This window comes from Galeopterus variegatus, unplaced genomic scaffold, assembly GCF_000696425.1.
Source record: "Galeopterus variegatus unplaced genomic scaffold, G_variegatus-3.0.2 Scaffold17421, whole genome shotgun sequence".
In the NCBI taxonomy this organism is placed as follows: domain Eukaryota; kingdom Metazoa; phylum Chordata; class Mammalia; order Dermoptera; family Cynocephalidae; genus Galeopterus; species Galeopterus variegatus.
In genome coordinates this window covers 2,500-18,740 of record NW_007743532.1, presented here as the reverse complement: position 1 = coordinate 18,740, position 16,241 = coordinate 2,500, and the positions used below count along the sequence as shown (strand labels likewise).

The 16,241-nt window shown below is 41.2% G+C and overlaps 1 protein-coding gene across 1 annotated transcript; it reads left to right on the top strand.

Annotated features, from left to right (window-relative positions):
* Positions 1–729: 729 nt before the first annotated feature.
* Positions 730–11,904, top strand: LOC103582700 (ATP-dependent RNA helicase DDX25; the record flags this gene model as incomplete). Its single annotated transcript, XM_008564221.1, has 5 exons — positions 730–907; positions 6,901–7,138; positions 8,192–8,354; positions 10,413–10,601; positions 11,632–11,904. Coding segments are annotated over 5 exons (830 nt in total), but the record flags the coding sequence as incomplete, so codon positions are not given.
* Between the last annotated feature and the right edge of the window lie 4,337 nt (positions 11,905–16,241).

Here is a 16,241-nt window from a genome sequence, read left to right as displayed (position 1 = left end):
TATATCATTTCCACATCTTGCATGAGAATGCCTTTGTATATTTCTTTGAAACTCGGTTTTGTACAGAACAGCTTTTATTTTGGATTTGTTCATTAAAGTATATACATGCTTATAAAAAAAAAAATTTAAAAGACCAAGGATTAGAAGGTAAAAGTGAAAGCTGTTCTTTGCGCTCCAAAGACCTATTCCCAAAGATAATTATGGTATTGTTAACAGGGAGGCCTTTGTTTTTGCTTTTTATTTTTTTGAGCTCATACAAATACATACAAGTGCACACATATGTATTTGTTTTCATCAAGTGTTTAAAAAAATGGAGCACATTTTTCATCTTCATTCCTTTGGCTAGCTGCATAATACTCTGTAATTTATTTAATGTAACCTATTGATGGACATTCTGGTTGTTTTCTTTTGGGGGAAAGTTTGTAGTTTTTCACAGCTGTGCCAAGTATTTCTGTAGGACAATGGAATTGCTATAGTGTGGCTTTTTAAATGACCATGGGAAAGAATCAAATATGCAGGACTATTATTACCATAAATGTAGAAACCTGGGAATTTACCCTAAAACTTTGTGAAATCAAAAACCACAGTGACCCTCTGAATTTACACTTAGAAAATCATTACAAAGTTTACTTTTGCTTACGAGTCCTATGTTCCATTGCCCTGAGTCACGGCCTGTTGGAGTGAGGCTATTTGCGTCTGAAAGAGTGCTTTAACTGCTCTTCTCCTTAGTTTCCAGAGGCAGTGATATCACCAAACAGATCGTAATTGGCACTCCTGGGACTGTCCTAGATTGGTGTTTCAAGAGAAAGTTAATTGATTTGACTAAGATTCGTGTGTTTGTCCTGGATGAAGCGGATGTGATGATTGATACCCAAGGATTCTCAGATCAGAGCATTCGTATTCAGAGGTATTCTTCAGATTTACTCTTTCTTCCTGGGTCTTTTGTCCAGATGAGTTTTGTTTGTCTGCTGCTCCTAATTACCTTTATTGCTAATTCCTCACCACCTTCACCTCTAAAACGAATTTGAGTTTTCATTATTTTCATCAGTTCACGGGGCCCTCAGACTGCTGTAATTTTCCAACTTCTTCAGCTTGTAACCTTGCCTGACTGCTTTACTTTTGCCACACAGGCTGACAGATGGAATCTACATAGTGAATCTATACCAGATTTGCCAATAATGGTTTATATTTTGAGCAAAATTCTAAAGAGGATCTATTAAAACCTGATAAGCATACTGTGATGTTAACCAATGGAAAATTGGGATAGAGTAGAGAACACAGTAACCTTGGACCAGGAGACTAGTGGTCTAGTCCTGAGTTTGCCTCTAATTTATAAATAAATCATATCATTTTCCTAGACCTCTCTATCGGGAGCACCTGAGGGGCTTAAAATTACAGGTTACCAGGCCGAACCTCAGATTTATAGAATCAGAATTTCTAGGAGTGGGGTTTAGGAATCTATATCACTTATTTTTAAATTATACACTCAGTGTTAATTCATAATAGTATTAAAAGACTTCTGCTGAAAAACAGTGATCCCCTGCCCCATCCCCAAGAAAATACCTCTCTTTTCTGATATTAACCTTCGTACTTTAAATAATATGCTCATAGTACTGTTTCCTGGTCTGTAGTTATTGTCTACTGACTTCCCATTGTAGGAGGTGGAAATTGAGTTCTTGTAAAGTACCACACATTCTTTTTTGTTGTCTCCTCTGTCACCTCTCTGTGATTACATCATAAGAATTTGATTATATTAACAGTCAATATTGATATCATTATGACAGTGTAAAACATTTCTCACTGCTGAGCCAAGAAGTATATTATTATTATGTTTTTCTTGTATAATCTTCCCCCCCCCAAAATTAAAATTGCCTTTTCTTCTCCACTCAGTTAATATCACTGTAGGGATCTTTAATTTTTCCCTAGCTAGTGCATCGTAGTGTCATATGTAAGTGATATCTCTAAATGGTCAACTACATTTTTAAAATCCACAAATTCTGTTTTTTCCTGGAGGTCTCCCAGGCTCCACCCCAGCTTCGGTTGGACTGTCCCTCTCTGGACCTCCTGTGAGCTGTCATCATGGGTCCTTTTGCTTGCTTACTTCCTGGGTCCTTTTCCTTGTTTTACTTTGTCAGTATGCTGGAGTATATTTTCTAATGTCTTCTTGAAAAAATATGTATAGGAAGTTCATTTTTCAGCCATTACATGTCTTAACATGTTTTTATTGTACCTATAAATTTGATCTTTTAATTGATAGTTTGCCTGGATAGGAATCCTATGCTGAAAGTCATTCTCCCTCTAAATTCAGAGACAATGTAGGAACAGAAAAGTTTTTTTAAATAACTTTAATATTTAATTAATATCCTCACCTTCCAGTGTTGTTGCTGAAAAGTTTAATGTCATCCTGATCTTCAGGCTTTTGTATGTGATCTATTCTTTCTCTCTCCAGAAGCTTTTGGGGTCTTCTTTCTCCATAGTATTCTGAAACTTCTCAGTAAACTGCTTTGGTTCAGGTTGTGCTAGACATACATGCACCCTTCCATTCTCAAAACTTGTGCCTGCCAATTCTGGGACAATTCTTAGGTCATCTCTTTCCCGAGAGTGACCAACTTTTTAGAGAGCCAAATACAGGGTATAAATATATTTTTATATATGGATATATTTTATAAGATAAAATATATAATATAAAGTAGGAGAAATAATTAAACACATGTGTTATTGCTTTAGCACAAAAATTAAAAACATGTTTATTTGAAATTATACTATATTTTTCTGTTACATAAATGCTATTTAAATAAAATAATAGTAGAACTAGTTAACAGTCACAATTAGTAGTAATTAATAGTAAAACTAAATAAGTATGAGAAACTATAACAATATTTTATAATGTTTCTGTCTCTGATATAGCAGTTTATTTTAACTCTTTTTAACTCTTCATTGGATGTTTTTATTTTGTAGGCAATACTATTGTGTATTCCAAGACGTTTTGCAGGGAAAACATAAATACAATAGAAATAATTAAACAGGTATTACCTATACTTAGTGGGAAAAAAAATTCTTTCTGTTTCATGGTAGAATAGGATGTTTTTACTCATTCTTTTTCATTATGCGGTAATATTTTTCTGAACTGCCTGTAGCCTTCTTTTATGTGGTGGTAAAACTGGATACGGTGAAATGTAAAATTTATTTTGACTTGCAGTTCTGCTCTTACCAAGCCCACACAGGTTGGTATCAGTCCAGTGTAATGACGTCAACCTAAATATCCTCTGAGCAAAAGTGTGTAAGCATGTAATACTTAATATTTTACTTATTGGCAACAGTAGGTTTTTATTTTGGGGGCTTTTTGCTTTTTAAGCCTCTGGTTGATATTTATTTTTTCAGTTTCATTGAGATATAATTGACTAATAAAAATCAGATATATTCAATGTGTATAACTTGATGTTTTGATATATATACATATTGCACAGTGATTGCCACAATCAGGTAATTAACATGAGCATCACCTCACATAGTTACCTTTGTGTGTGTGTATGGTGAGACTATTTTAAGATCTTTTCGACTTATAAGAATTAGTTTCTATCTCTCTAGAAATGTTCATCCACTGTATCTACAGGCTTGTTTTGGTAGACCAGCTGTTTGTCACTCAGTTCTCTTGCATCTATAATTTGATCGTATCAGCTATTTATGTCTAAAATGCTCATCATTTTTAAACACTCTGAAGTTCATTAGACATCGTCATAAGTTCAACCTCTCTTTCTCAAGGAAAGTGGTTGTAAAACACAGAAGTGATTTATACTTGTAAAATTAAAGATGGATTCCAAGTAAGTTATAGTTTTAGTAAACAGATGAGAAAGTCCTGTTCAACTTGACTGCCCTTTTCTGGTGACTTTTTTTAAGTTCTGCAGCAGTTTTATTTTTTAAAATGAGTCATTTTTTGGCTGCACAAGTTTTTGTCACACCCTACACATAACACCAGACAACTCAGATGCAGTCAATCCACTCTTCCCTTTCTCCAGACTCCTTCTGGCCTCTTCACAGGTCATCAAACAGTTTTGGAGAAACAGCATGTCCTTTCTGTTTTATTGTCCTTTTCTCCATTCTCATCTTCAGTGTATTTCCAAATTGTAGAAGGACATTCTTTTTTTGTCCCACACTTCGAAAATATGATTTTATGGCACAACAACATTTCGAATCTTTTCAATGGCCAGTGACAAAGATAGTTGTAGGCACAAGTCTAAGGAAGCTACTTCTGTTTCTGTATAGATAAAAATCCTATTAAGTGCTTCTTCAGGTTTTAAGAAAACTGAAGCATGACCAAAAACTTTCTTAATGAAAGGCTCAATGTCACAAGTAATCAGATCATACCTCTTTTTAGAAGTGTTGTTTACAAAGTAAGTAGGACATTTAGTTGGTAAGATCTTTTGATTTTCTTTAATAAGAAGTGGACTTACTGGAACTTGCCAAAATTTACATTTGCACTATTACATATGCAGATGGTTGAGTAATGGCTAGTTTGTATTTAGATAAGATACGAAGAATTTTTTGTTTTTTATTTTCTGTGTTCTATTAAAACTTCATAGACGTCAAGAAGATGTTTTGAAGCTCTGTTTTCCAAATCAAACTATCTAAAAACTAGGGGCAATTTTTTGTTGTTGCTGTGATGTGAAATATCACTTAATAGCAAAAGCATGGTCATTGGTAAGATCTGAAAGAATCAGCTCTACACTGAGAGGTGAGACATCTATTATCAAAATTTCCTTTTTGACTGATACATATGGGTTTTTATGCTTGCATATGGGAAATGGGCCAGGAGCTACAGGATAGCTAGCTGTGGAATTGGTGGGGAATCCAGTTGAAGCGATAGAACGGGTTTTCTGCCCTCTTAAATAAGACGATCCTTAAATATGAGTTTCCTACTAATGCAATAGGGAGTATTAAGTTTGCTTCCTTCTGGAGATACAAGGTAGAATCATGCTTTTGGTTGGAAGGGTATTGGAGGATGGAGATAATTAAGAAATAGATTAAAACTGATCTTTGGTTTAATCTCTTGGGCTGGCTATTTGGCTAAAGAAAATGCTCTTCAGTCTAATATTGGTAGGAGGAGAGGGTGGAGGATAGAATTAACCATACCCTTTTTAATAAGTACACAGACCCTTAGGGCTATTGTAACTGAGTCATCCCTATGTGCCTGGAAGCCACCTGAATACCAAGAAGTCAGTGGTTAATACCATTGCTGTGTCTCATTGGAACTGTTCTGAGGAAGTCCTAACAGTGTGTTGTACATAGAAGGAACTCAGTGAAATTCGTTGAATCAATTGGAATTAAATAGTATTAGTCTCAGGATAAGTGCTTTCCCCTCCAAACTACCCGCCACAGCTGTTGAATTATTTTAATTCCATGCTTTTGCTCAAAATCCTCTGACGTAGTATAGGGAAATGGCCTAAAACCTGCAGTCAGACTTGGAGTTGAGTCCTAAAGTTATCTAAATGTCATTGATCCCCACTTTCCTTATCAATGAAATAGGAATAATTTAAAAACTTTCCCTGTGCTCAGTTTCTGAGAGAGGTCAGGGGAGCACTACAAGAATGCATTTTCACTTGTGTGGTGTGGCCAGACTCAGCAGCCGCTATTTGCAGCTGAGCACTGGTGTCTTTTGAGGAGCTCCATAACTTTTAATTTACACGTACCACTTGTCTCATCTAAGCTTGTGAGATTCAGTCTCTGTATATGCTTTTCACATACTGTTCTCCACCATGCCCAGTCCCAAATTCTTTCCTCCACATGGTACATTATTTATCTTTAGCCCACTCATATGTGTCCTTCTACCTGTCACTGGAATAACACTGTCATCTAGCTCACTTCTTCTGTCTGTCTGGATCATACTGGAGGTGTTCTCCGATAGTTCCCTTTCTATAGCTTTCTTTTCTTGTGCTATGAATGCAATACCTACTATTGTCTCTCTGAGGATATTAATTATACGTTATTCTCCAGCAACCCAGAAGTCTCCTATAGACCCTTTTCTGTCACTAGCGCAGGAGTAACCTCTATCCTGGCTGCCAACTCCATGTATGCATTTTGCCAATTTTTGATCTTTATGTAAATTGGCCCTGTATTCATTAAGGGTTCGGTGTACATCTCAGTTCCTGCACTTTCCCTTTTCACTCCCCCTTATTTACAGCTAGGTTCTTTCCATTCCAAGCGAAGTTAGCTGTGGCTGTCTTCCCCTCCCGAGACAGATAATGCCCGCTAGTCACTAGCCTGTATCCTCTCTGCCTGTTTGCCTTTGTGTGAGATTGTAACCATGAGAAGCATCTAGACTCCCCCTCTTAGCTCGGTGAGTTTGCCTCTCCTGAGGTGGAAATTGGCGTGAGATACCTCAACCCCTCTAGAATATACGAGAGTACTTCAAAAAGTTCGTGGAAAATGGAGTTAAAAGGTAATGTAAATCTTTCATAAACTTTTTGAAGACTCCTGGTGGGGCCGGCCCCATGGCGCACTCAGGAGAGTGCAGCGCTGGGAAGGCAGTGACACTCCCGCCACGGGTTCGGATCCTATATAGGACTGGCCGGTGTGCTCACTGGCGAGCGGTGCGGGCAACACTGCACCAAGGGTTGTGATCCCCTTACTGGTCATGAAAAAGACAAAAAAAAAAAAAAAGACTCCTGGTGTACCTAGACTTTGCTCTGAGCTCCACATTCCATTTATGTATTTTTCCAAATCCTTGGTGGCACAGAGGGGCAGGACACTTGGCTGTTTGCACAGAGGCGCGGCTCGTTACTGGAGGCAATGCTCACATGGCGCAGACATGTGTGGGGCAGCCGATGGCAGAGGGCACAACGTCTTGGAGGACAGCGGCAGGACGGCAGCTGAGTGACAGCCTTCCTCCCTTCTCTCTCACAGAGCTTTACCCTCCGAATGCCAGATGCTCCTCTTTTCAGCAACCTTTGAGGACTCTGTGTGGCGCTTTGCTAGGCAAATCGTTCCTGACCCTAATGTTATCAAGTTACGCAAAGAGGAGCTGACCCTGAGCAACATCCAACAGTATTACATGTTGTGTGAGAACAGGAAGGACAAGTACCAAGCTCTGTGCAACGTTTATGGTGGCATCACCATCGGTCAGGCCATTATCTTCTGCCAGGTAACCTAGATTTGTCTTCCTCTTGCCCAGGTTTCCCTACAGGTGGAGGTAGAGGGATGATATTAATAAGCCATATAGCCAGGCACCATGTTCAGTATTTTTTGTACGTTATTTAGTTTAATATTCAGAGCTACCGTGAATGGAAATATCTGTGTTTTATGGGAAAACTTAGAAGGTGAAGTAATGGAATAGTATCTTCAATATGATGTTGAACAGAGGGCCGCCTTACTTTAGAGGGACTGCTTCCAGCACTTCCTATTTAGATTAATGTTTATTGTAGTATTTACTGATACCCTGTATCAGGTTAAAGATGTTACTCATATTAATGTCACCTTATTTTTATTTTCTTATATTTCTTTTATTTTCTTGGTTTTTGTTGTCTGGCATTTTTCATATTCCTGTATTGTTTTGGTGTCTCACCACCCTGTGAGCACTCCAAGCTTCATGCAGGCAGGCACCATCTGTCTTCTGTGCCACTGCACTAGCTGGCGCCTGCCTGCGTATGGGCAGCACTGAGAACATATCTGTAGAATAGAAGTAAGCTCAGCTCTGCCACAGGCTAGCCATGTAACCTTGGGCAAGTTACTTAGCATTTTTAAGCTTTGGGGGTTCTTTTGTCCATTTTTAAATTTTTTAAATGAAAGGAGACAGCTATTTTGTTTAATGGTTGTGAAAGCACATGACTGTAATGCATGTAAAGATTTAGCCCCTGCCTGGCACGTATGAAGCACTCTTGTGTCTGTCGAGTGTCTGTTGTTATCATTTTTACATTACATCATTTTGTCTTTATAGCACCAGGTAAGGTAGGTGGAGTATGTTTATCTCCATTTCATGGGTGAGAAAGCCAAAGCTCTGAGTGATTGAGAGGATGTGACTCTTAGAAGCACAGGCAGAGGGAGAAGTCCATGCCGCACTCTAAGGTTCCTAAAGGACTGAGGCAGAGGTGAAGCAAAACTCCTCTGCAGCCCTCTCCCTCCCGCCCTGCATAGCCTGCAAGAGCAGCCAGTCTTCTTTAACTTGGGGTGCTGTGGTGGGGTTTGCTTTCTCACATAGACTCGTCGAAACGCCAAGTGGCTGACCCTGGAGATGATGCAGGATGGCCACCAGGTGTCTTTGTTAAGCGGGGAGCTGACCGTGGAGCAGCGAGCTTCCATCATTCAGAGGTTTCGTGACGGGAAAGAGAAGGTTCTTATAACAACCAATGTTTGTGCTCGAGGTGTGTGTTTAAAGTCAAGTGTTGAAGTATAATTTAAATATGATACAATTCATGCTCATTTAGTGTACAGTTTGGTGCATTTTGACAAACTTACACAGTCATGTAACCATTGCCATAATCAAAACGCAGAACATTTCCATCTCTCCAGAATTTCTCATGTTCCTTTGCATTCAGTCTCTTCCTCCCATCACACGGCCCCTAGCAACTACTGATCAGATTTCTGTCTCTACATTTTTGTCTCTCCCAGAATGCCACATAAGTTACATTAGACAGCGTGTAGCCTTTGTGTCTGACTTCTCCCTCCTAACATAACGCTTCTGGGTTTCAGCAGCATTGTTACATGTATTCACAGTTTGTTCCTTTTTATTGCTAGTAGTATTCCATTGATGGTTCTTCTGTTCACCAGTTAATAGACATTTAGATAGTTTCCAGTTTGGGGTTATTTTGAATAAAGCTTTAATTAAAATCCATGTGTAGGTCTTTGTGTAGACATGTGTTTTCATTTCTCTTGGGTAAATACTTAGCAGTGGGATTGCTGGGTTGTGTGATAAGCGTATGTTTAGCTTTATAAGAAACTGCAAAACTCTTTTCCACTCTGGCTGTACTGTTTTGCATTTTCACCAGTAATGTAGGAAAGTTCCAGTTGTGCTGCATCCTTGCCAGGAATTGGTATTGTCACTCTTTCTAATGTTAACCGTTCTGGTAGGTATGTAGTGGTCTTAGTTTGGATCTCCCTAATAACTAATGATGTTCAGCATCTCTGGGGTATTTTTAATTTTAAGACTATTGACTATTCAGGGGAAAGTTTCTATTTTCAAGAAAAGGGCCTTGCTACTTTCTTCTTTCCCCCTGTTTCCTTGCTAGACTCCACCGAGTTTCCCACTTCATTCTTAATTCAGGAGATAGAACTGGGAGCCTGCTGTGTTAGTAGTGAGTGCTGAGCTCTGCACATTGGAAGGGCAGCCTGAAGAGGATGAGGCCCCTGCCCCTCCACTGCCTAGACTCTTGCCTCTCTACACTGGTGCTGTCCAATAGAACTTTCTGCAGCAATGGAAGTGTTATATTCTGTGCTATCCAGGTGGTAACCACTAGCCATATATGGCTCTCAAGCACTGGAAATGTGGCTAGTGTGACTGAGAAACTGAATTTTTAATTTTAATTTCAATTTAGCTAGATGAGGCTAATAGTTACCATATTGGACAGCACAGTTCTAGACCCCAGAGGAAAGAGGGCATAGAAAATTGTAGAGTTGAAGCACAGTGCAAGGAGGACAAGGATCGTGACCCAGATGGCTCATTAGTGTGAGGTGCGGAGGCCAAAGGCACGGAGGGGTCACAGAAGTCTTCCTGGGCAACATTAGATTTGAGGGGTTTTGAAGGAAGGGTAGCAATTCAGTTGGATGAGAAGTTACAGTTTGTTTGGGAAATCGCCAGACCTTGTGACTGTGAGTCAGGAGAAGAGATGAGCTGTTAGGTGGTTCGAGTTCCTGAATTGCCTGCACGTCATCCTACGCAATTTGGGCAGTGGTTCTGAGCACAGTGCCCTGGGCATTGCTGTGGTGACCATCATAAGGGAGATTAGAGGAGTGAGAGAAGATAGAGGGGAAACCAGTATGGAGGTTGTTGTAACAATTGAGGCAAGGGATATTGTTCTAGACCTGGCTGGAATAATAGCCATGGAATGAAGCAGAGCTGGGACCCATGACAGGTGAGGGGACATGAGGCTAAGGGGCCTGCTGAAGACTTAGCACAGCAGGGGCAGAGAGGAGAGTGTGCTCTGTGGGCTTGGTGAGGTGCCTCTCCACCGTGCACATGCGTACAGTTTGTATGTGTGTAGACTTCTGTAGAGTTAGCCTCTATTAACACTATTATCCAGCACCCTAGGCACCACAGCATGCAAGTGAACTGTCTGACCAAAGTACCTATTCCAGTCATGTAAAGCCAGGTTTGATTTATAAATTGTCTCTACTAATGATAATTCCCTAGGCAAATGTGGTTCTTGAATGACTATGTCCTTAGGAAAACGTTGCAGGAGCCCATGATGTTTTTCCTCTTCTAGGGATTGATGTGAAGCAGGTCACCATTGTTGTGAACTTTGATCTCCCTATAAAACAAACGCAGGAGCCAGACTATGAGACCTACCTCCACCGCATAGGACGGACAGGACGCTTCGGGAAAAAAGGCCTTGCCTTCAACATGATTGAAGTGGATAAGCTACCCCTGCTTAAGAAAATCCAGGACCACTTTAGTAAGTAGCGCCATTGCTTCATCACAGTGTGAACCACAGACTTGCTAACAGTACTGACAGAGACGATGCGTGCCAGGGAGCTCGAGTCCAGGGGCTCGTGAGAGTGTAGAGGCAGAAGCCATGGGGTGGAAGGCTCCTAATTCACAGGACCAGAGTCCTAATATGACACAGTTGATTAAATAATTCTTATGTGATAGTTAAAGAAAAATTTAAAAATCAAGTAGAACTAACATGAGCTCAGATTTATATGTTACAGCTCATTCTGGAATCTGGAGCACATTTTCACATCCTATAAAGAAAGTACCCTAGCAAAGTAATAAAATCCTTTAAGATTATGTTCCATCCCCAACTTCCTCTTCTATCTACACTATTCCCCTCCCCTTGCCCCACCCTTCCTAATAGGTTGATCCTAAATTCTAAGGTTTTTAGTCCTTTTTCCTGCCCCATGTCTAAGGAAGGTGGACCCTGATAGCCTGCTGGGCTCTGGACTGATAGATTGTACTCTGGTGGAAAAGTGAAGGGTCACATAAACTGGGATGCCCACTCCTCAAATTAGCCCATGCCCCAAAGCCCAGGGATGTGGCTGGGGAGCCGGGGAAGAGGAATACGTTCACCTGCTAGGATGGTGGTACTTCCCTTTCTTGGGGGCAGTGGGCACTCCTGTGTTAGACTAACTGGGGAGGGGTGGGGAGAAAGAACCATGAAGGCCACTGTTGCTGTGGTGAGTGCCAAAGGACCTGGTTTGGAAGTGACCACAGTAGAGGAGCTTAGTCCTTCCCAGGCTCTCCTCAGTTGCAATTAGGCCTTTTTCTGCCCCGAGGTATCTAGATAGGCATAGCCTATAGTCTGGTGCTTTTGATGCTGGTTTCATTAGTGTAGGTGAGTGCTTTTGGTACATCCCTTCCTTATGTTCCTATCTCAAGGCTTTCTATACAAGGTGTCACTGTTTTCAGAAATTCAAAGTCAGATGGAATGAGGCTCCACTTAGGCCCTGGGCTAAGACTGGTTCCGTTCTCTTCTGTTCCTTCAGACAGCAATATTAAGCAACTCGACCCCAAAGACTTGGATGAAATTGAAAAGATTGAATATTGAAGAAAGAATTTTATTGTTTCTAAAATATCCTAGTTTATGTGAGAACGTTCCAGTGGAGTTTGAAGGTAATTTTTCAACATGAAACTGTCACAGGTGACAAAATAAGTGTTGTGCTATCCTTATTTTTAAGACTTAAGGTCTTTTTGAAACCAAATTGATGTGAAGGACATGATCTTTTTGAATAAAAAATCAAGATTATTTCTTATTCTAATCTTTTTACAAGTGAAGATCTCTGTATGGGCTATTGGGATGTTTTTGGATTATTTCTATAATCTGAGATCTTACAGAGCCACAAGATGGCAGTAGAACTTCACTGGTGTTGCAGCTTAAAGCACAAAACGAGTGAGAAAGCCGCGCTTGTTCAGGCCTCACTTTTAGGCCGCCCTCGCCAGCCACTAATCTTTCTTCCCACACCCTCCTCCCCCTCCCCTGTGAGTGCACACACTTCGTCCTTAATGGAGTAAAATCTTTAAAAAGTAAAACCATTTGGAAGAGTGAGTATTTTGCTTTTTTAACGTTTCAAGTGACATACAGAATTTCAGAACATTTTTCTGTTTTGCTTCTTACTGTCTTCAAATTGGAGATTTACTTCATCATCAGTTATTTCATAGTTTCTGAAAATGTGCTTTATTATCAGCATTTCTTAAACTCAGGCAGTGGGGGTAAAAAATCCACTTATCCTATTAAAGAAGTAACATTTCAAGGAGCCAAAAGGTTTTGCTTTTAAAAACTTAAAGGTATATGTGAGGATCCTGGATGTTTTCTTGCAAATCCCAATTAGATGCTTTTTATTGATTCTCATGTTTGCTGCTCAGAAGTGAAGCAGTGAGCTTGAGGAAACAGGGTAAATGGATACTCTCCTAGGAACCTGGATCAGCCAGGGCCCAGGCACCAGCTCTGTTGCAGCACCAGACAACCAGTGGCTTCCATGGATGCTCCCATCAACCTATGTGGACAGTAGTTTCTGGTATATATATTTTGATATTCTACTTGCATATCACCCTGCCAATGTTTTATCCCTGAAAGCAGGGCTCGGAAGTACAGGAAGTCCATCAAGTGCCCTCATTCAACATCAGGTTATTTATTGTGCACCTTTTATGCTAAACACCAGGGAAAGGGAGATGAATAAGATATAACAGTCATTTCAGAATTCAGAATCTATGGGAGAGACCCAGAATAAGCCAGAATCATAAGACTGTGCTAGATGAGGGGCATACAGGTCACTGGTATAGCACAGAAGGGGGACCCCTAATACCATCTGGGCCTGCTTCCTGAGGAGAAGATAATCAGGATCTCCTGCAAGGGAGCAGGCTATATTCAGCATTCCCTTCTCAGTATATATTTAGTACCACCTAGCAATTTTCTAACCCTGGTCCACTGAGGCAGTGTTCCAGACTACCTGGAGAACCTGGAGAAAATACAGATTTGATCCCCCATACAGACAAAACTAGACTTTCTGTAGAGTCCAAAACTACACAAGGGAGCTGAAAGCGTAGATAAAGCAATAGATAATAAAAACCACTGTCTTAGGGAGGAGACAGTGAGGCAAAGAGAGATCCTCAGACAGAATTTATAAAAAGGGGACCTCCCATTTGTGAATGTTTACTCCAGTTCTTATACTCTGCCTTTCTCTCTGCACTGGAAACTGGTGACCAGTCTTGTTGTCCATTCAATACTCAGCCCCTAACACAGTGCCCAAGCACAGAATAGGTGCCCAGTGAATATTTGTTCTTGGTGAGTAAATATTTCTTTCTTTTGCCATTTCCTCATTCACTAACATTTTTCCTTAATGTTTTCCATCCTCATTATGAACCTCAGTTATGTGACACAGGATAAATAAGCAGGGCAAGGGCATCAGGTATTTTGCTCTCGCTTACTATTTGAGAACTGAGTTGGACTTCCTACAATACTCAGCTCAGCCTTGCCTTGGGCTGTCCTAAAGGAAAGTTCACCACCTCCCCTTCCAGTTCAGATCCTGATAAAATCTCTACCAGTCACCCTCACGAGAGTCTTCGGCAGTTTTCAATTCGTAGCTGTTCCCACGGGTCTGCAAACACTGGGCATTCTTCTGCCCCTCCCTTGCCCTCTCTTCACAGCCCTTTGTCTGGCCACCTGGGAGGCAGCAGAGCCATCCTGTCTTCTGCATGCACCACAGCTGTATTAACATGAACTGTCCAGGGTGGTGAGTCAACAGTCCAAAGACTGTTTGCAGGGTGCAGCTCCTTGCTCAAAACTGTAAGCAATTTTCACATCTCCATGCATGGCCTGGCCAGAGTCATCTCTCTAGATGCCTGCCTGAGGAAGAAGTAAATGGAAAGGCGAGGAATAACCAGATGAAATCAGTGCATCTGTGAGCTGGTTAATCAGCTGTGTATTACTTGGCACCAAATACTAAACCAAATCCATTAGGTTTATCTTGGCCAGCTTAATGCCATTAGCGTATTGAAATTCATGATTACGTAGAGCAGGGCTGTGATTTCCAGTGGGAGTTGTGAGTGAATACATCGCCTGGGGTACAGCTGCTGTGAAGTTAGGTGCTGAATCTAAGGCAACTATTAATAACAGGAAAGGCAAACGAGTTGGTAATAGTCTGGTAGGATGTCTGACAGCTCCTCTCCAGAGACATTATTGCTTTTAGTCATGAGAAAGTGTTGATGCTCCTCAGCAAAGCTCAGTCACCACAAAAGCCACTGGCAGTCTCTGCATGTGTGATCAACAGTGGAAAATCTTAGAGGATTGCTGGGGGTGGGGGCAGGGTAGTGAGCAGCACCTTTGCAGAAACCAGAGAGAGAGAGGCTGGTTTTGTCAAGCCTTGATTTGGCTCTTGGTCCTCTGAGAGGCTCAGTCTCTTTCCCTTTGATTCAAGTAGGAGCCTAGATCAGAAAGAGGACCCAAGCAGAGGCAACCCAACTGCTGGGATGGAAGCTGAGTGTGCGTTCAGACCAGGGACCTCTCCAACTGGGCCTGCAGTTTTTTGCCCTCTGAGCCTGTGGGTCTTGTTCTGTTCTCCGCCACTGTTGTACAGAGATGCCCTGCATGCTGATCCTCACGGGAGGGCCTGCAGGAGCCCAGCAATTGGGCACATACTAGTTTTACCAAGGGAGTAACAGAAGGTCAGATCCTCTTAAATCCTAACCTCCCTCCAACCCTCCACCTCTTCCAGGAAATAATCGTGTATATGGGAAACTCTCATATCATTTTAACCCACAAAGTATGAATTGTCACAGTCTTGCTATATGCTGTGGGGAATACCAATGATTTATTCTGGAAAGAATCCAAAAGGCGGTTGCCCCAATATTTTCTATCCTTTTTTTAATCGATGGCAGAGAGAAGAGGTAGACGCTTCCCCTTCTCTCTTCCCCAGGCTGCTATTCTCATCTTCTGGACTCTGCCTTCTCACTTGCATCCTCCTGTGCTCAGCTGGGTCCCTCAGGAGGGATGGGTCAGCCATGCTCTGGCCTCATCACCCCACCTTCCCACCCCTCACTGTGCTACTGGTGTCTGCTCAGAGATGCTGTTGGAGCCGTTGTCTCAAGACACTTTTCTCTTCCTCAGATTTGTATTGCTTTGCAAACTATCATTTTAAAATGTGGGTGTGATTGAAGAACCATTGTCCATTTTTAAGGTCGATTTTCCAACCCCCTTCAAACATTAAACTTTTAGACTCATCTAGTGAAATACAGGAAACACACCTGAAGTGAGCTGATTCTTGGTTAAGAGAAGTGAACAGTGTGTCCTGCAAACCCCCAGAGGGTCCCACTGGCCCATGTCTGGAACTGCCTCGGCCTTCTTCACCAGATTATCAGGCTTCCACTTCATCTGCTGAGGTTAGAAACAACCAGACGCTCTGATGTAATAAGAAAGATGAGCTGTGAAGAACTGAAGGAATTTTTTAAATAAGAAAATATAGGCTTTAGAGAAGCATATCAACTATCTGTAGCACTTTTCTTTGGGAACTCATCTTTGCCCATAATTGTTTTTCTAATCAGTATAATACAGAAACCGTGGGTTTCTAACTATGGAACTATAAGTTTCTAGTTTCTAGAATATATTTTTTATGAGTGGGGATGGTCTCCTCTTTTGAGCTAAATATTTTTCTTTGCCTAGAAAGAGTGATATGACCTCATTCGAGTCCTTTAGTTTGTGATCCATGGCTTGAAATCCCAGTTGGAAGGAAGTGACTGACTAGGAATCCCTGCTTTGTGTGAAGTTCAAAGGCATGGTCATGTATAACAGTCTTGGCGTGATTTAGAAGGCACAGATTGAACAGGCTTCTCTGTGAGGTGGTGAGCTCCCCGCTCATGGGAGTATTCAAGCAGTCAGAAGGCAAACAGTTACTTGTAATGGATGCTGTAGTTCTGGTTCTTGAATTACCTGGCAGTTTGGAATAAAATGGCCTCTGAGACTCTGCTCATTCTAAGATACCATGTCTCCATGACCCTCCACAGAATAGCTATGCACATGGAAGAACGTGAGCCATGGCTACGCCACATAAACGCTCAACAAATATAGTTACATGCATATTCACCAGATAGGACAATCTGGTCA